At 42.1% G+C, this 19,700-nt stretch overlaps 1 protein-coding gene across 11 annotated transcripts in view; it reads right to left on the minus strand.

The window, feature by feature from the left end:
* Positions 1-19,700, minus strand: part of ANK2 (ankyrin 2) — a 345,813-nt gene that overhangs the window by 91,007 nt on the left and 235,106 nt on the right. For 9 of the 11 annotated variants that reach the window (XM_054823152.1, XM_054823147.1, XM_054823144.1 and 6 more), the window contains 7 exons: positions 19,474-19,572; positions 11,047-11,145; positions 9,284-9,481; positions 5,716-5,814; positions 5,447-5,545; positions 2,856-2,954; positions 1,518-1,715 (listed from right to left, as the gene is read on the minus strand). In XM_054823152.1, coding sequence (XP_054679127.1) covers positions 1,518-1,715; positions 2,856-2,954; positions 5,447-5,545; positions 5,716-5,814; positions 9,284-9,481; positions 11,047-11,145; positions 19,474-19,572 — 891 coding nt within the window. The remainder of the gene's footprint in view (positions 1-1,517; positions 1,716-2,855; positions 2,955-5,446; positions 5,546-5,715; positions 5,815-9,283; positions 9,482-11,046; positions 11,146-19,473; positions 19,573-19,700) is intronic. The other 2 variants (XM_054823151.1, XM_054823150.1) reach the window with 1 other exon arrangement.

Here is a 19,700-nt window from a genome sequence, read left to right on the forward strand (position 1 = left end):
TTATATTTGGACTTGTGTATCCATACTAAGTCACTAAGTTCTGCTGCAGCCTCTGAACTGCGGCTAAAAACCAGTCATGCCTGACTCAATGGCAGTGCTTCTGGAAATACATTATGGCAAGACTAAAAGTCTTATCTTCTAAAAAGAGTCATTTTCTGTTATTTTTAATAATGTTTGTCCGTACAGCACAGGTGTAAGGTCTATGTCAAACTAACATGCTCTTTACCGGTTCTTTTAATTTAAAAAAAACATGTTGATGAGGAAAACTCACGGATGCAAGACAGTAGGTGGCAGGCTGCACCACCACCCTGACAGTAAATCCAGGGAGCTACAATGACCTATTTGCCTGACAAATAAGTGATGTGTAACGTTTATTATCATTATCATCTCGATCCATTAATCCCACCTCAAAAAAAGTTTATGTCAGGGAATCTCAAACGTTTCCAGTTCATGAATCACAGGTTTGTAGAGAGATTATCTGATGGACTATGTCTTCTCCTATTCATAATTACGAATGTTCCTGCAGTACCAAAGCAATTGCCATAAAGCAATATGGGAAATTAGGAAAGTATTTAATGTATTTTTAGCCATTTTAATGTGATTTAACTGCTGGATAAAAGGAGCACAGCAAGCATTCCCAGTAATCCGTGGATCATAATTTGAAAATTGCTGGTTTAGTCTTCTAAAACCTGGAAGACATCCTGTTGTTCAAAAATATGTTTTAAGCTCCAGCTGCAAAATCAGGGGTACTTTTTCAAGACAAAAACAACAGCAAAAATTCAGTGATTCTCACTTAATCCCATGTGATAAATTTGGAAGAAATGTCTTGCAACATAATTCTATTCACAGCTATCTGTTTTCTTACGTGTTCATCACTCTGTTAGGAATCTATCGGTAAACACTTTTGGCTAACAAAACAATAATCATTCTGCAGACTATTTCTTTTATAACCCCCGACAAAATGGCCTATTGTGTCATATGATGCCTCATTTACCGAACCACTGACAACAGATTCAGCATTAGATGCGACTGGACAGATGCTGACTTGTATGTTTTAGGAACATTTCTTTCAGCTAGCACAGACCAGAAATATTTTACTATTTAAATAAACAAGGTACTGAAGAATAAGCAGGCCTGTTCATAAAAAAAGTGTCGTCGTCATCCTCTTTTCTTTTTTGAAAATTCTGGCCAAAAAAGCCCTACCCGTAACACAGTGGGGAAGAGGGAAAAGACGACTTCGTGTACATTTTAAGCCCATCGGGACCGGCTATTTATCACAATCTGCATTTGGCTCCAGCAGGAACCAAACTCCCAACTTTAGACAACAGGAAAATATGTCAAAATTTGATTAACTTCTGATACATTACTTCAGTCTATTGAATCGCCGCGGATTATGTAAGAACAAAACACAAGACCCAAACTAGCTCAGTTTGTCAGTGTGACAGTGCATTCCTCGTGGAACACTGGCACGCGCTGCTTGTGCCACTGGAAGCCAGACGTAAAGCATTTTGTCTTACTTTGGTGGACATGGAGTGCGAGGCACCCGCCTCTAGAAGAACCGACGCGACATCGACTTGTCCCTCTCTGGCAGAGATGTGCAGCGGAGTGTACCCGTTAGTTGTTGCGGCATCAGGGTGGGCCATGTGCTGTAGCAGGAGCTGGACGATCTCCGTTTTACCCAAGCGAGAAGCAATGTGCAGTGGGGTCTGTTCTTCCTACAACTCAAATCGAGTCGATAATTAGCGCAGGTAAGAACCACCCTGAACACGATGTTCTGGGTGATCCCCATAGATCTATCTATGCATTTGTCTTGCAAAAATCCTAAGAAGTAATAGTACAAAAAAAGGCAGCAACGGAGGGCTCATAAGTTAATTTTGCAGTAAGCTTCAGCAATGTTTTATTAGAGAGAACCATAAAGAAAAACATTGTTTTTTCTTTTATCAAGCTTATCGTGTACATTGCTGTGAGCATCAGTTGTACCTTGCTCTACAAACAGTCCCCTTGGTTTTAAAATCTGGTGCTGACTGCTATCAGAACCTCTGATGTTTGGTTTTAGGACATGGCTGTGCACGTCCTTCCTTGCTCGGACAGAACAGCTATTGCTGGCCTGAGCCAGGCTGTACTGGGTCTAGCGAGGATGGAGTTAATTTTCATCACAGCAGCCCATATGGTGCTCTGTTTTAGATTTCTGACCAAGACAGCGTTGATAACACACCAGTCTTTTAGTTATTGCTTACACAGCACCAAGGCTTTCTCTGTTTCTCCCTCTGCTCCCAGGGAATAGGCTGGGGGTGGGCAAGAGGTTGGGAGGGGACACAGCCAGGACAGCTGGCCCGAACTGGCCGAGGAGATAATCCACAGCATATAACATGACGCTTAGCAATAAAACCTGGGGGTGAGTTTTTCCAAAGAAGCCGTTGCTCGGAAACTGGCTGGGCACTGGTCTGCTTGTGGGAGGTGGTGAGTGACTGCTTTTGCATCGCTTGTTGAGGGGAGAGGTTGGGTTTGTGCGGTTTTTTTTCTCCTTTCTCCTTCACCTATTAAACTGTCTTTATCTCAACCCAAAAGATTCTCTTGCTTTCACCCTTCCAGTTCTCTCCTCCATCCTGCTGCAGGGGCAGCAAGCAAACGACTGAGCGGGACCGAGGTGCCGGCCAGGGTCAGCCCACCACACCCATTCTCTTTGGAAGATCTACGCATAAATAGGTTAACCATTTTCAGAACTGGTTTTTAGGTGTGCTTAATATTGAATCAACAAATCGGCATAAAAATGAAATCGCTCCTCCCTAGCTCCTCTGTTTCAGCTACCTTTTTGAGTATGAGAAAGCAAAAAGAGTTGTAAGCAGAACACCTACCCTGGCTCGAGCATCAACCAGGGCCCCATTTCTCAGGAGGCAGCGAACTACTTCCACCTGCCCAGCACGTGCCGCCATGTGCAACGCAGTTTCTCCACGCTGCGGAAAAGCAAAAGCGTTTCAGTGTCCTAAACTTAACCCCATGAAGAAACAAGAGCTCCGACGGCATAAATTCCACCCACGTCAACTCGTGCAGAGACCCGCTTTTCCGCCAGCTGAGAATCTGGCTTCAGACCCAGTAACAGGCAGCTCCAGAGGGTGTTGTGCATACACGTCGCTGGGACTGGGTACGCTTCGGTTTGCAAACTCGGTGATCCCAACAAACATAATCTCACCGCAGAGGGTCACAATGAAAATCCTAGCTTACAGAAAATTCTGCCATATAGACCCCTCGGTCACATATGTTCCTCAGCTTTCTACACAACCGCGCATCGGCTTGTGTGGCGCACAGGAGATAAGAGTATATTGAGCCTGTCTCTCTCAAGGGATTGCGAGGCACATGAGCCTCAAGATGGAAAGGGATATTTTTCCAGATGGTCTCTTCCTGCATGCTGTGTGGAGCTGGCAGCATTAAAAGGCCTCGCAATGGCTGCGCACAACCGAGCCAGCATGTGAAACGTGTAAAATCTGTGCTCAGCAGCATGGCTCTGTCTGCAGGCTATGGAAGGAATCTTGTTTCAAGCCTTTTGTAGCCCACAGAATCTGAAGGAGAATATGAAATTTTGGAAAGCTGACTGGAGTGATGTGGAATTTCAGATCAGGATAACAAAGTACGGATGATACATCCAAAGCGTTTACTTTTTGCACAGGTATGCAAAGGAACACTGGAAGTGAGTATTCCTTAATGACGGCGTTTCTAGCTTAATTTTGCACTGTCCAGCACTCTTTGAGTGCGCTGTCCTAAAGCGGACTGAACCAGTCCCTGTGCAGCTCATCTGGTACATCGGGCACCGGGACAGTTCTGCAAGCAGGAGCTCTGGGTTTATCCGTTGTGTTACGACAACACAGCAGGACTGATCACTTCTTTGCGCTAATTGTTCCTTCTCCTTATGCACACCCTGGTCCAGATCTTGTTTTTTTGCATCAGAATCAGGAATTATGTCGTCTTGTCCTTCGTCTAGATGTAGGAAAAGAAGCAGCCTGAGCTTGCCTGCTATTATGAGCTTCTAATTAAAGCAAACCCTCTGTGCTAGGAGCTGATTTATCTTGTCATTTTAAAATTAACATTTTATTACCAGCTGTGATTAGGAAGCAGGCAACAAACAAAATCCCACAGCCCTAGCTACAAATCTTAATAGAGAATTTCATCTATATAAACTTTACTACCTGAAAAACGAGCTGTTTAAAATGTGAATAAGGTTTACATTTCACACACTCTAAAGATCAAATTTCTATCAAGACCCTTTTGCCCCTGAATTAGCAAAGCAATTTAGCTTTTGGAAACAGTTAGTAATTCAACAGGGAACTTCAGCTTACCAAGTAAAGGCCAAGACACCTGTGTAGCATAAATTGTAAAGTGTTAAAATTGCACACAAATGTCTGGTAACACAATACTTGTAATTGCTTCCACAAGAATTTCTTGTTGGCTTTCATATCATCAATAAAGTTGTTATATAAAGATTGCTTCTATTAAAAAAAGTATGAAAGCAGTAAGAGACTTGATCAAGAAAAGTCTGTTCTAATGATTCAAGCAAACAACTTGGTGCACTAAACATTTTCACTAGGTTCCACCTAAGATTTTTCTAACTGAGAATAACTGATGAGTCCAGCGTACCCAAATTACTAAATTTTTATCATTGTTTTGTTGTTGGGAACACTTATCTACAACCTTATTGACTGGTAAAAAGCTGCTTTCAAAGTGCAGATGGTCATAAAATGAATATTTTGTTTATACTGCTGAATTTGAACAGTAAGGTATCTATGAAATACAGCTCAGAAAACGATCTTATTCTTTTTCTTGTTGTTATTCTTGGTAACCAGGCTATTGGTATACAAACACTGATTTCTATGGTAAGTCAGGTTCTGCATTTTATGTTACCTCCCAAAGGTCACATTTTCTAGATTTAAGCATGTTCTTTTGACAGGCACCAGTTCCTGGAATTTCCTGTATAAGAGGAACATCTTGAGTTTAACGTTTTTAACTTTTTGTTTAATTTTTAGGTTTTAAGCACTTTATACCCTCTCGCTGATACAAACGACAGAATTTCATGGCAGCCAGCGAAGCTATGCAAGCAGAAATTCGAGCTGTTTGGACTTAAATTTCATCCTTCAGAACGGAAACACAGTCTTCCCCGTGACTTGGCTTATCATCAGGTTTGGATGTATTTGGTGAGCTTTGTCTGTTTCTAAGGGAAACTTTACCTACTCCAGCATCGCTGAACAATACACGAAATCACAGACGGCTTACGACGCGCACACACACAATCACCATTTTCCCCCTCTTCGCTACAGGCGCTAGGAATAATTTGTCCTAAAATGCAATTAAGCCAGTAAGAATCCTTAAAATGTGACCTTTGGTTGAGCTACACGGTAGGCCAGACCCTTTTCGGAGGAGGTGACGCAGAGATGGTTCTAGTCAAAGCCATACTCACAATGTTAGTGACATCGGGAGAGGCTCCGTTCTGCAGCAGAAGGAGGACTATGTTCAAGTGGCCCATAAATGCAGCCACGTGTATTGGTGTGAGGCCCGACTGCGAAACAAAGCAAGAGCAGTTTTACTCCTCTGCACGGGCGTAGAGAAGGGGCTTCTTCGTTTAAATAAAACGTAAGTGGGAGTGAGGCATGATAGGAGAGAGAAAAAAGGAAGCGAGAAGGGAGAGAGAGAAGGAATGTTTCTTCAGGACATGAAACATTTTTCTACCTCTGTTATAGCCTGGATTGAAGCCCCATATTTCACCAGGAGTTCCATGACTTTGATGCGATTTTTCTTGCAGGCAATGTGCAGTGGAGTAAAACCATTCTGTGCAAAAGACAGTCATGTTAGTTAAAAACATGCAGCTACACTTTCCACACAGCTCCATGCTGGCACACCCAGCGCAGGAGGGTTAGAGTACCAGAAGCAATTGTTCTTTAAGCACAATGGGTTAGGAATTACAGGCGTCTCCCAGTAGGCTGAGACGGAACAAAGCAGCGCCGCTGCTTTCTTCTCAGGCAACGGAGAGAAACTGAACTTCCACCTCCAAAAACCACACACAGACATGCCCGTTCTGACTCCCAGGTGTACGCGTGCGCGCATGTATGGAGGCGGTTCTGAAGTGTGCACGCGTGTAAGTCTAAGGACGACTTAAAAGCGCTTCCCAAGGTTGCCTAACCCACGGAAAATACAAGAAATTATAGCGATCGCTTTGAAATCAGGCAGAGTCTTTCAAAATGTATAAAGCATATTCTATACCTCTCTAGGAAAAGAACAGTGTACTTCCTGATTCTGCCCTATTTTATTTGTCTTTTTAGAGTATCTTGTAATCTAAGCATCTACGTGTATTTATTTTTCTATTTATGTATCAATCTACAGTACACTGTATTCATGTTTGGGGTTGGGGGGGGCATTCTGTGAGGTGTCTTAAATAAATAACCACTACTTCAACCGTGGTTTCATGATACAAAGCGTTCACTCTTGAAGTATTTGTGGCCCCCCTTCCTTTATTCCTGCCCTGCTGAATCAAAAAGCATCATAAGCAAGGGATCAGCCCTCATTTGGATTAAAATTAAATGGGGCAGGGACAGGAATGAAAGAGGGGTGGGCAAGGGAACATCTTAACTCAAGATTGCAACTTGGCGTTTTGTATTGTGAGACAGCAGTTTCGGCGTTGCGCTTACCATCAGCACATATCCATTTCTTAGGCAACGCTTATTCAGCAAGATCAGGGCCCAAATCAAAGCATGTCTTCGTACTCTATACTGCGATACATGCTTTGACTTCGAGCTTTTTTTATGTACTATTATGGTTAATGCAGGTTAAGTGTGTGCCTAAAGCTCAGCAAACACGTTACTCACCACATGTGAACATTTTAGTGAAAAGCACAACTAACGTTTTCAGCTAACGTTGAAAAATTGCTGTGTTTTCTAATGAACAGGAGGGGTACTGCTAAACAATCAATCAGCAGTAAACAGAACTTATCAGTGAAACCTTAGCTCATGGGAAGAGGCATGTGACAGATAATGCTACAGTCAGCTTCTGTTAAGGGAAATGTTAATTACTAGTTGATTTGAAGGTGCTTTAAAGCATATACAAATTGAAAAAGCTAAGAACTCATATAGTGCTTGTATCCCCAAATCATTTTTCAAGCATTAACAATTTTTTTTTTTAATCTAGCTGAAAATGAATTATTTGTAAAATTTATTCCATCACAGGACTCTGCTGAATATTATTACTACTATTAGCCTTCTCCAATTTCTAAAGAAGGCATCAAAAACATTAGATATTTTTACCTCCCGCACAGCATCTCAATATATTTCATAGGACTTTTACTGTTTCAGAAATTTCCACATTTTCACTTAATTTTACTGCCCGAGTTGATTTCATTTTGCTACTTCTATTTAAGTGAGGAACAGTTTGATGGGGGAGAGGAGAAGGCAGAAAAACTGTATCACTAACAGAAATTATGAGCATCATTTAATACATTAAATACTATAAACAAGCCAGAGGCGACAAGTCCCTGATGGGAGAGGAAACAAGAGAGAGGGGGGGGAAAAAAAACCCCAGTCTGGAGGGAAGAGAGCAAAGAAACGGCAGCCTGAGGGTATTTTCCTTTCATTTCAGATGTTTCTCTGGGAGGGAGGGATGGGGAGGAACAGAAGGTTTATTTCTGGGGAAGGAAGGAAGGAAGGAAGGAAGGAAGGAAGGAAGGAAGGAAGGAAGGAAGGAAGGAAGGAAGGAAGGAAGGAAGGAAGGAAGGAAGGAAGGAAGGAAGGAAGGAAGGAAGGAAGGAAGGAAGGAAGGAAGGAAGGAAGGAAGGAAGGAAGGAAGGAAGGAAGGAAGGAAGGAAGGAAGGAAGGAAGGAAGGAAGGAAGGAAGGAAGGAAGGAAGGAAGGAAGGAAGGAAGGAAGGAAGGAAGGAAGGAAGGAAGGAAGGAAGGAAGGAAGGAAGGAAGGACGGAAGGAAGGAAGGAAGGAAGGAAGGAAGGAAGGAAGGAAGGAAGGAAGGAAGGAAGGAAGGAAGGAAGGAAGGAAGGAAGGAAGGAAGGAAGGAAGGAAGGAAGGAAGGAAGGAAGGAAGGAAGGAAGGAAAGAAAGAAAGAAAGAAAGAAAGAAAGAAAGAAAGAAAGAAAGAAAGAAAGAAAGAAAGAAAGAGGGGGCTAGCATTTAATGCGTATGTGTGGGTAGCTGAGGAAAGTACAGCTAAAGATAATCAGAAGACTGGCAAGAAAAACAAGAAAGGATGAAAACAGCATCGAAAAAGATCAACCCAAGTGAACATGATACCAAGAAAAACAAAAAAAGCATAAGAGGAGAAAGCAAGAGGGGTTATGGGATTTGCGGGGACAGATGAAAAACGGGAGGGCAGAAGAAAATTGCGTCAATAAAAAGTCAGTTCCAAGGAAGTAAAGGACATAAGGGATAGGGGAAGCCTTCACAGAAAAATACAGGGTCGTGTTGAAGGCCAGAAGCTGGGGAAGACATCAGAGTGGTCGGCGGTGAAAGTTCTGCGGAGGCATCGAATGCAGCGGGCAATGGCAGATTTATTGCCACGCAGAAGTATCTCAAGGGTTCACGGGCTCTTTCTTTCCCCCACTGAGTGTAACATATTGGTGTTTTAACTTCCATCCAGCTCACAGTTCTTGGGGACGCTTCCTATTCGAGAAAATGGGAATCTTGTCTGGGTTTGGATAAAGACTCTCGAAAGCTTTATATGTTCCTGAAGCCAAATGTGATGTTTTTCTCTCAGTTAGGGGATAATGGTCTGATCAGCGAGTGAAAGGAATCGTACCTGTTTTCCTGTAAGCATCAGAAGAACTGGGTTTTGAAAAGGAAGAAAAGTGGCACCTAACAGAGGGGAACATCATAATTTGATAAATGCAGCAATATTACCCTTTTTAACGTATCTTCTCCGTGCCAATTAACTTACTGATTCAGCTGAAAGCTTAGAAATTATTTGTGGATCATATCACATAGCATGGAAAACTGAACTATTACTTCCATAAAATACCAGCGCATACGTTAGCATCAGCTAGAAACGGCTCTGATTTTAGGAAATCTGTGGAGCTTCCAGACCTGATAACACAGCCGCTTGCCATGGGACGTGGTCCACGACTAGGTCTACTGATACGAGATACAACACTGGCAACCAGCAGATGTGACAACCCCTGTTGTTACTGCAACTATTTAAGGTTGCTGGAGCTTGGTGACGGAGTTTTCACTTAGCTTTACGGGTAAGAGCTACTCATCTGCCCTGGATAGCTTTGTTACACGACACAGGTGGGACAGGTTTACCAGGGCACGAGCATTGGGATTTGCTCTCTTGTCCAGGAGGAGTTTGGTGACACGATAGTGGCCGCAGTGCGCGGCCACGTGGAGGGCGGTCAGGTAATCCAGCGTGACATCATCCACGGGAGCTTTGTGCTGCAGGAGGTGTTTGACGCATTCCACGTGGTCCCCCTGGGCCGCCATGTGAAGCGGAGAGAGTCCGTTCTGCGGTAAAAGAAAACAGAACGCTAACTTCTAGTAATTCTCGCTTAGATCGCGGCGCACATTCGGAGGATGCCGTCACGAGTTTGCAGAGCACCCCCATCACTGAAACAGAGACGCATCTCAGCTACGGACTGGAAGAAAAACTGAAAAAAAGCTATAGCCACCCCTCCCCTTCCAGCAAACGCAGGCAAATTTAGAGGAATGTCATATTATTAATTAAAATCAGAATTTAATCAAAGCAGAAGAATCTAAGGGTCTTGCCTCATGATTTAAGAAAACATATCTTGACCTTAAAAGACAGTTCTGGGGATACTCACCGTAACACTGAGACACAGGTTGTATGTTAATTAGAGGAAAAGCCCCTACTTACCCATCATCGTATTTATTAAGGAACCTGTATTTTTTTCTTTAAGTGTTCAATGAAAAAACAAATTATATTGGCAAACCTGACCCCTGAGCTTCTGGGAAATGATACTTTCAACCACCACCACCACCACCACGGCTGGGCCTTTTGTTCAAACCATAACACTTGAAGGGCAGTGGAAGCAGGAGCTTTATAGCCCTGTCTGGCTTTAATAGATCTTTTTGGAAATACTGAAGTATTTTCTCCTGACTGGCAACATCTGCCTTTGAACGGCAACATCTGGGAATCCTGCCTGAAGTGTGCACAATATACGTGGCAGGGTCCATTCTTCTGAGCCTCTCTACCTCTTAGTGAAGTGAGACTGTTGACACATGAGGTTCACCTAACCACCTTCTCCCACCAAAGGAATCAGTGAAACTATAAGGAATCTTTTCCCCACGATTCCCATCTCCCTCTGGATCCCTCCCACATAAACAGATGACCTGGACTACTATCAAGGATGCATAGCTTGAGCACATCCTTATTTGATGGAGTTGAGGTGCTTCCAACCCAGGGATAAAAACTCCTGAAGACAATGAACAGAAAATCCTGAGTCTCCAATAAGGATAACCATGGGGCAGAGCACCCACATTGCCCTTGTTTTGAGCCATGTTTGAGGCAGTGGGGCCCAGTAAACAGTGAAATGGTCTGAAACTGGTATTTTGTCCCTCCTGATCTTCCAGGGGACCTCAAGCAAATCATTGCAATACTCTACTCCACTGCTTGATGCCAGCTACCTTTGCCAGGCACTCTGAAATCTACTGATGTGAAGTGCTGCTCAGTGGAGTTCGCTATTATACTGCAAGTGTCTTTCTCTCATTAGCCCGACCAAAGGGACAGCATTTGTCTGAAATGCATTTGTCTTAGACGTGCGCTTTTCAGAAATCAGTAAGAACACACCGAAATTATTTTCCAAGTCTGAACATGACGTGTTTAGTCTGATATTATAGAGAGCGGCAAAGACGTGTATATTGTTTTGTATATCTGCAAAGGACAGGCCCTAATTATGTAAGAAAACCTTATTTGGGATCATTCTACCCATTAATACATTTCCTTTGGGAGAACAGAAATGTTCCCGTCTTCTTCCTTGTCTTTTCAGTGACATTGAAAATTCCGTGGAAAGTTACACAGAGCTGTTACCGTATTCTAATCAGACGCACACCTTGGTCCGTGCGAGCAGCGGGGCACCTCGTTCCAGGAGCAGCTCCACAACTTGGTCATGTCCACTTCGTGCAGCACAGTGGAGTGGGGTGAGTCCATCCTTCAAGTAAAAGGAGGAAAACCAAAATGAGCACATCCCCAAGTGGCACTTTGAGGAACACCCTTCCGGGAATGCAGCCCCACAAACATGTGAAAAAGCTCTTTTCTTTTGACTCCTAACTGAAGCTGGCTCCACAACATGAAATTTCATCCCTATTCTTCCTTGCACCAGTAAAGGACACTCTAAGGTTACCATTTCAGAGGAAGTCCACTGTGTGTGGAAATCTCTTATCAAAGAGGATAATGTGAGCGTGCATTGCCTCCTCCCCTCCTCCTCTGCAGGGCTTTGAGATTGTAGTGCCTCTCCCTGGGTAACGTGTGCTGGGCCAAGGATGCTCCATAAATCAACCCCTGTCCTTTGGATTGCTTTAGATGCAGGGATGAAACACGAAATGTTCATACTAGCCAATTTACTCTAGAATTTATTTGGGTTTTTTAAAGAGGCAGCAGGAGAAAGAAGATTTTAAAACAGAGGAATAAACAGAACAAACCCTTTCATTCCCAAGCTTAAGTGGTGAACAAAGAGCTAACAATCCTTTGCTAAAACTGCTGTGAGACCAACAACTCTGCAGTATTTTTTTCCGTTGCAGAACACCACCCTATATCAAGACTCACTCAGGCTACTCAGTGATGATCACAGCAGTGGTGGCAAAAGATGTCCAATGAAACATTTAGATAGGAGAACGCGTTCTAGGTAATTCTGCTACAGTTTGGACTTTATGCAGAAGAATACAGGAACTATGAGGCAAGAAAAATGGTTGCAAAAGAATATTAGTGCTGAGTGACAGAAAAAAGAAAATGCGTAAAAAACAGAAACCCAAGTGTTCATCTCGTTAGACCTTGATATTGTTCAAGCAGGCACTCGGAGAAGCCACCAATACTCATTCAACAGAGACAGGCTTATAAAGGTGAAATGGTAATAGGTTTTAATCACGAGAAAAGCCTCCTCCCTTTGAGACGCACTGCTCATCTTAGACAAGGCAGATGCTATTATTCTAGGGTGCTTTCTGAAGAATCCAGTAACAGCATGATTAAAAGATGACTATAGTGGTCTGAGATGAATTTATTACTTAGAGGTTAAAAAAAGTAGCAAAAATGCAAAAACATGGCCTTAAGTATGAGTTAGTGACTCTGCTTCATACACAGATGTAGTTTGCCTTGGTGGAGTTTGGAGGAAGACTACATAGCTATATTTTTAGTTCTACTACTAACATTTTAAAATTAAAAGGAGCTCTAGACTGCGCAGTGCCATTGCAATTGCAACATCATTTTGGCTATGCAGACGTAGCCCTTTAATACTCTACAAAAGGTAATTCTAAGCAGCAGATCCTCCCTCACCCTCAGTTCTCAGCAGTACAACAAAGTGCCACTGGAATTTTTCTCCCTCGCTCATCTACCGTTTCCAGAGATTTTTTCCGAAACACGTGAAGGGTTTAGGCGTGCCTCGACGCTCGCTATCTCAGAGGCATCACTAAATCCCATGGAAGCTTTGCAATGAAATTCAACAGATGCAAGATCAAACCCGCAAAAAGAATTCAAGGCTGCTCAGCATCTGGTAGATTGGGTCAATGTAAAGGAATTGGGTGTAACTAGCTTGTCCGTTTGGTTTTTTCTGCGCTGAAACCTCAGAGCCCCCTAAATCAAGTCTTTATATGCACAACTGAGGTATATGTTCACCTTGCTGCCAGAGGGACTCATACACATAATTCCCATTAGCATTACTAAAGTGAGAATATATCCCAAACCTATTTCTAGGAAAGGTATTTATTTGGTGTTTCTTTCCAGTTTCTGGCTTTTTGTGCTCTACATTTTTAATCAATGTGGGAGGTTCACTTTCCCTATCTGCATAGTGACTTTGACGTTATTCTATTTAATAAAACAGCAAAAGAAAGGTAGCATTGTGTGAACACTTGGGGGAAAAAAAAGAAACCACCAACCAACCAACCAACCCAGGACAAATCCCCAGAAAAAAGAAGAAAAATGCAAGCTAAGAAACACATCAACTCCACAAGAAAGTCTAGCTAAAACAAAAATAAGAACTAAATTATTAAAAAGCATGTTTCCTCCTTTGTTCTTATCTATAATTCCTCTGAAAGTAAAGATGAAAATTTGCTACCTATCCTAGCTTTTATAAATACATCATCGTTCACTATCTGTGCACTTTCCAGTAGGTGAATGAAGCAACACGCTTTGCAGCCTTCCCGTATAACCCTCTTCTCTTCCCTCTGTCTGCCCTGGGGAAAACAGCGTGTATCTCTTAGAATTCTTGTATATTTAATACTTTAGATTCGATTTTTGCTTATATGTGTTCTTCAAAGATGAGGGAAAATGCGAAGAGAAGGATGTTGTAGTAGAAGAATTAGTACGTAATACAGTGAGGACAAACTGACATTAGCCAACATCGAGAGAGACACTGGTGTACCAAATTAGTCCTCTTTTGCACCATTAGCTCTTTGCAATGAGCCTCTGAAATCTGTGGCAGGAGATTGCCTCCGTACTTTTTTAAGCATTCCACTGCTAATTGGTTCACCATGTAAACTGAAGAACACATGCTGACCAAAATACCGAACACATCATTTGACAGGACACAAAACACGCAAACACTGGGTCGAAGAGACACGGACTTTGGAGCACAGATAATGGATATCCCATAAACACAAAAGCTGCCATGCCAGGAGACAAGAAATGCAGCATTTTTGTATTTTAAGAAGTCCAATATTTATCTCCTCATCCCAAATAATACATCATGGAGAGTTCAATGTTTTCTTCTTCCAAGTGACCTCCTGCACCCGGTGTTCTGCTGTTCCCGTACGTGGCACTCTCCCAGCTCACGATTTGCAACATAACCCACAGCTGGGTCACTTAGAAATGACGCTACAATCCTCTCCGTACATATGGAAGCCATGAAATCCCACCCCTCCTAATTTCCTGTTAAATGGCACTCAAAATAGAAGGTAAATTTTTGCTATTTTTTCTTGAAAATTAATCACTAGTCATTTTTTAACCTGCAAAATCAATTCTGAATTCTGTGCGTGACTCCAAACTGCCGGGCTGCGGAAAATAAAATTCTTGGGTCATTTCACAGTGATTAAAATGCTTTACTTCAGCTTACCAGAGAGACTGAGATAAAAAGAAGCTGCGCTTACGAGAGATCCTTAATGGGAAATGATACGGGCAGCATCTTAACGGAAGGGCAGTTGCGCGCATTCAGTGCTCACTGGAACAAAGACTGATGATAGCACGTGAGCATCAAAGGTGGAATTATCGAAGAATTCTTCTTAACTGCAGCTGCATATTCTCTTTTTTTATAAGGGTGAAATAAAATTTTAGTATTCTGTATGATAGGCGCGCAAAACTGTCTAAGTTTTCTCGACAAATAAAGGCCTTTGCATTTGTTCGTTTTTCATTACTCCTAAACCTCGTCTCTAAAAACGAGCAAGGCAAGTCTCTAAGCTCTCAGAGTCTTGGCATAATTAAACACGCTCTGAAGTATTCCTCCCGGTCTGCCATTCAAAGTACAAATTTTAAAAATATAGCAAAAAATATAGCATGCATTTGCTTGAGTAATATTAACTGAAATAATTCTAAATAATAGACACTGTCTATATAGCTTGCTAAAATAACCTGTACAACATCCCTTCCCAGTCCCTTGTAAGCATTATATGAATCCACTAAATTTTTTACAGCAAATATCTGCATTGAGATGAGCTATTTATAATCTGACATGGCTTTAGGCATGGCAAAAAGTGCCAATGAATTATTAGTGCTCTGTGCACGTGCAAAGGCTGGGAGAAAACGCCACAGCAGGAAAAACCCACTGAAACACAGCGTAGTGCCAAGACGGGGTTCGGATCCTGCTACAACGGCTTTACGGTAGGAAACCCAGCACCGTGTGGAAACAGCAGAGCGCCGTGCCTGTTTTGTCAGGATGCGTCTATACAAAAGGGGACATTACTACAAATAGAGCTCAGTAGGTTCCCAGAACGAGTGTTAAGGGGTGGCTGAAGCACGTTCACCACAAAACCACCCAACCCAACCCAACCAACAAAATCTGAGTTCCACCCCCTAGAGCTTCCTTCCTTTTCTTCTCCCGTTGCTATCATACGTCTCTCTGACCGACCTTCCACTTCTCTCGGCCCCAGCTGAGCCTCCTCTCTTTTCCGTGGCCCTTCTCCAACCCAAATGGCACACCAGACTTTCTCCCCACCGTTATCACATCTACTCCTCTCTCCAGCTGCCACACTCCAGGCACGCAACGTGTTTACTTTTGCACACAATAAGCTCGCCGTTCCAAGATTAGATGCCCTATTTCATTCCAGGGATTTTTTAATTATTTTTTTTATTTCCCCCAACTGTAAATATTCTGGACAAAAGCCTACAAGAGGACTCTAAGGAAAAATCCCAGAGGAAGAAAAATAAAAATTTCTTTTCGTGTTGGCAGGATTCAATAGAAAGAACACAAAACGTGTGAGAACTTCTGCGGCTGAGACAGGTGAACGTGTTCCTCCTTCCCTTCTAAGGGTGTTTGTATAGTCCCACAAAAATTGAAATACCAGTAAGGTGACAAAGGCCTGTGAATAACACTGTGTTTTAAAAGTAAAAAATCAAACAAAAACTGAAAAAGCATTCCTGTTCTTTTTTATCCCCACACAATCTATATAGAGAGATGATAAAAATATAGATATTACAAAAACTGCATTCAGAAAGAATACAGCTAAACCCCTTTAATTTCAATATCCCAAATACCCTCACTGTTGCTATTCCATTATATCAGAATATATATATTTTTAATAGAAATATCTATATTGGCCATGCTGAAATCACTCTGCTTTTAAATGCTTAAAATCATTTCCCCTGTAATAACCCTCACTATGTTTCTGGAAAGCTGTAAATACTTTTCTTCTCTCAAAGTGCAAATTGATCATTGCCCCATTACTCTTGACCACATGACATCGATTTAATCATAAATTCAACTTTCCACCATCTTTTAGAGGATTTTCTGCACACTGATTCCCAGCCACGGTCTGCACGATTGCTTCTGAAACCCAACTCCATCAGTCTACCATAGTAAGTCGGACAGGTCCGAAATTAGCTAAATTTTAGTTTTAAACCAACTTATGTCATTCAAGTCCTTATTCAGGTAAACTCGTAAAGAATATAGGTTTAATTAAGATTTTAAATAGGAAATGCTTTAGCATAAGAATTTTTACCTGCCAATTATTTAGCAAGCAAAACTCCAGATGAGGTTTGTATGTAAATACAAATAGTACAAACGTAGATATAACAGACAGTACTAATAAAAGTATCCTATTAGTACCAATGGGAATGGAGTTTACCTTTTTGCTTTAGATACAATATAAAAGAGAAATGAAATTCCACATTTTAAAATCTTACTTAGTAGTTAGTTGAGAAAAATGGCAAAACTTGCCAAAAATATTTAAGTAAAATATTTTTTTAACTTATATAAGTGTAACGAGCAGATTTACTTACAATTCTACATCTTTATACTCTAGCGGGGAATGCCATAAAATTTCAGCAAACGCATTATAAACTGTATAGAAAATAAAAATACGTAATTCCTGCAGTAAGCAGGACTTTCCTCTGACATGCAACCTTAACTACAGAACAGTAGGACACATTCATCATTTACTGCCTTTGAAGAATGAAAATTCTAATTCATTTTTTTTAGACAATACAGGGGCTCCTAATGGATCATTCCAATGGAACATTTTCAAACATAAAAAGATTTCACAGATGAACTCCGCAAAATTAAAGTACTGAGGCTCATTTAAAATCTGTTGAAATAAGTTTTTGCATCTTAATTTATGCATCATCAGATGTCAAGTAATAGAGCAAGTTAAAAATAAACTGAAGGAAAGCAATGAGGACTTTTTTAACTACAGAGCTTATTTTGATGCAGTATGGCGACCAAGAGAAAAAGCTATCCGGCAACAAAATATTTAATTCCACTGTTTTTCAGTGAATCCGATCTACTGGAAGAGTGCAGGTGTTCCTCAGGAGAAATGAAAAGGCGAGTATGGAAAGGCAAGCATGTTAGTACCGAGGCGGAAACTCTGTCCTTTACAGTACAACACACACGTACGCACGGCATGCAACACACAACCTACCTCTTCAACACCCTACATACTCACGGCCATAGCAAAGCACACAAGGCATGCAGACAAAGCAAAGGGAAAAAGGGGGAAAAAAAAAAAAAAAAGACACCGAGACAATATAAACAGCTGGCATGAAGACAAAGATCACGCCATGGAGACGCTGACGGCAAAACCACCAAAGCTCTGGAATCTTCCCCACTGTGAAGTACAGGCAGCCGACCACCACCGTGCGCCGTCAAGCGGGGAGAAGGCAGAAGATGAAAGCAAGAGGAAGCTGCTGAGCCCGCGCAAACTGGGGCAACGTGTGCTTTAGGATACCTCCACAGGTTTTTCACCGATGTCTTTGTGCTGATGGGTTTTGAGCTAATGTAGCAGCTGACAAAGGGCAGGAAGCCAAGACAATGAGAAGGCTCTAAAATTAGCATCTTCCACCTACGTTGGGCAAAGTCCTGCTCTTGCGGCTCCATTCACAACTGCACATCAATCTTTGCGGGTGAGCGGGGAAGGGAATACACCTCGACCTCTTAAAATCCAAGACGTCCTTTACAATCGTCTGTGCCAACTTGCCTAAAACAAGTGTCTAAATACTGAACGGGAAACAGGTGAATTCAATACCGCCACTCCACAGGCCAAACGGACCATTTCTGTACGACTACTGCGCTTAGGAATATGTGGAATTATCCTGACTGCAGCATAATATTATCATTTCGTGCCGCTTTACCGTGAAGATCGTAGGCATTTATTGTGGAAAATTTGACCAGGGATGATTTACTGCACACCTTCATGTGTGGCAGCATTTTCCATCATCAGTAGTTTGGGTTGTGTTTTTGTTTTTTTTTTTTTTAAAAAAAAGGCAAGAAAGACATCATTTCATAAATAATCAGAAATCAAAATCATAATCACGTATAGAGTTACATGATAATCACGATTGTCTTCCTAGCTGATGAAGCAACAAATGGTCGATGTGATTAACATCAAAGTAACTGCAGAGGCTGAAGCAACCACGAGGGTGGTTGACTGCAATATCCTCTACCTTCCTACCTTATTAAACAAAATCTCTTATGTCCAGCTCTAAACTCCGTGTTCTAAAACACCCTCTGTTACTTCCAGATATAACTTTGCAGATCAGTGCTTACAAACCAGCAGCTTTCAAGATCACGTCCTGTGCAGCTCAGTTCCCATCAATGACCACATTTTCCTAGCTGACTCCAAAATCCCATTTGAATTAACGAGCCCTGCCCATATAAAATCATGGGGTTTTCTTCTGTCCTGAATGACTACAAAATCACCCCTAAAATAAAGAGCATGGTGGTGGTGCGGCATGTCAACAGGACAACTGGGAGGAGGAAGCCAGAGTCACCTAACGCTCCTTTGTCTGGGAAGAGGTGGGTGGCTGCTGGCACAGAACAGGTTGCTTGTTCCCCAGAACCGATAAAGGCGACAAAACCAACGACAATAAAAAGTGACGGCCAGCCCACTGCAGGCAGTTTTCACGAGGCACGCTACGACAGGAACAGATATTTAGGAGTCAGGGCACTCAAAGGCTTAGCTGTGTCCAGACCCTCCGCTTCCCGTTGCTGTGCAGCACGCGTGTTCTTGTGTCAACTAACAGGCTTACTTCCTCAAAAAGATCAGCTTCATCAGCTTTTTCTTGTACGACGTAGGTAGATTATACAGGAGACTAAAGGAAATAGTATTTCTGCCTCCTACCAGCACCAATACCTGCCGTTCTTTAGTCTGATACCATAGGAAACAGTCTACATAAAACAAGTAACAAGCTGAAAACTAAAGGTAGGATTTTGATTTTGAGGGGGGGGAAAAAAAAGGTACAAAAAGATTTCTTTATAAATTATTTTTGGAGTCACCATTTAAATTTGGTCCACGTTTCAAAAAGAGAACACTTGTGAGGAGGCAACGTTTAATATTTTTGGTGCTGTGGTCAGCTGAACGGGGTTTTTTTGGTTGGTTGGTTGGTTTTTGAGTCATTTATAACAGCCGCATCTAATGTCTCGCTTTAAGAACAGAGAAAAAGACACAATTACTGAAGCTGAATTCCTAGCTATCAATCTTGGTGTTTCCAGTCTCTGTCTTAAAACAAAACCAAAAAACCCCCCAAAAAACCCAAAACCAAAACTGAAAACAAGCAAGCAAAAAAATCCCAATCCATCCCCAAGAAGGGACAACAATCATATTCAGGGAATAGAAAGACTCACCCTGGTTTTGGCATCGATCTGCCCTCCGCGATCCAACAAGAGCTTCACCATGTTTGTGTTTCCCCTTTTGGAAGCCACATGCAGTGGGGTGATTCCATTCTACACCATGAAAAGAACAAACAATGAGCATGGTGGATTTGAAGGTGCGCAATGGTGGTGAATTTGCGTTCGGATCACAAAACTGAGACCGTCACATCGTAGAGGATAAACAAAAAAGGTACTTGAGC

The sequence above is a fragment of the Grus americana genome, chromosome 4 (assembly GCF_028858705.1).
Source record: "Grus americana isolate bGruAme1 chromosome 4, bGruAme1.mat, whole genome shotgun sequence".
In the NCBI taxonomy this organism is placed as follows: domain Eukaryota; kingdom Metazoa; phylum Chordata; class Aves; order Gruiformes; family Gruidae; genus Grus; species Grus americana.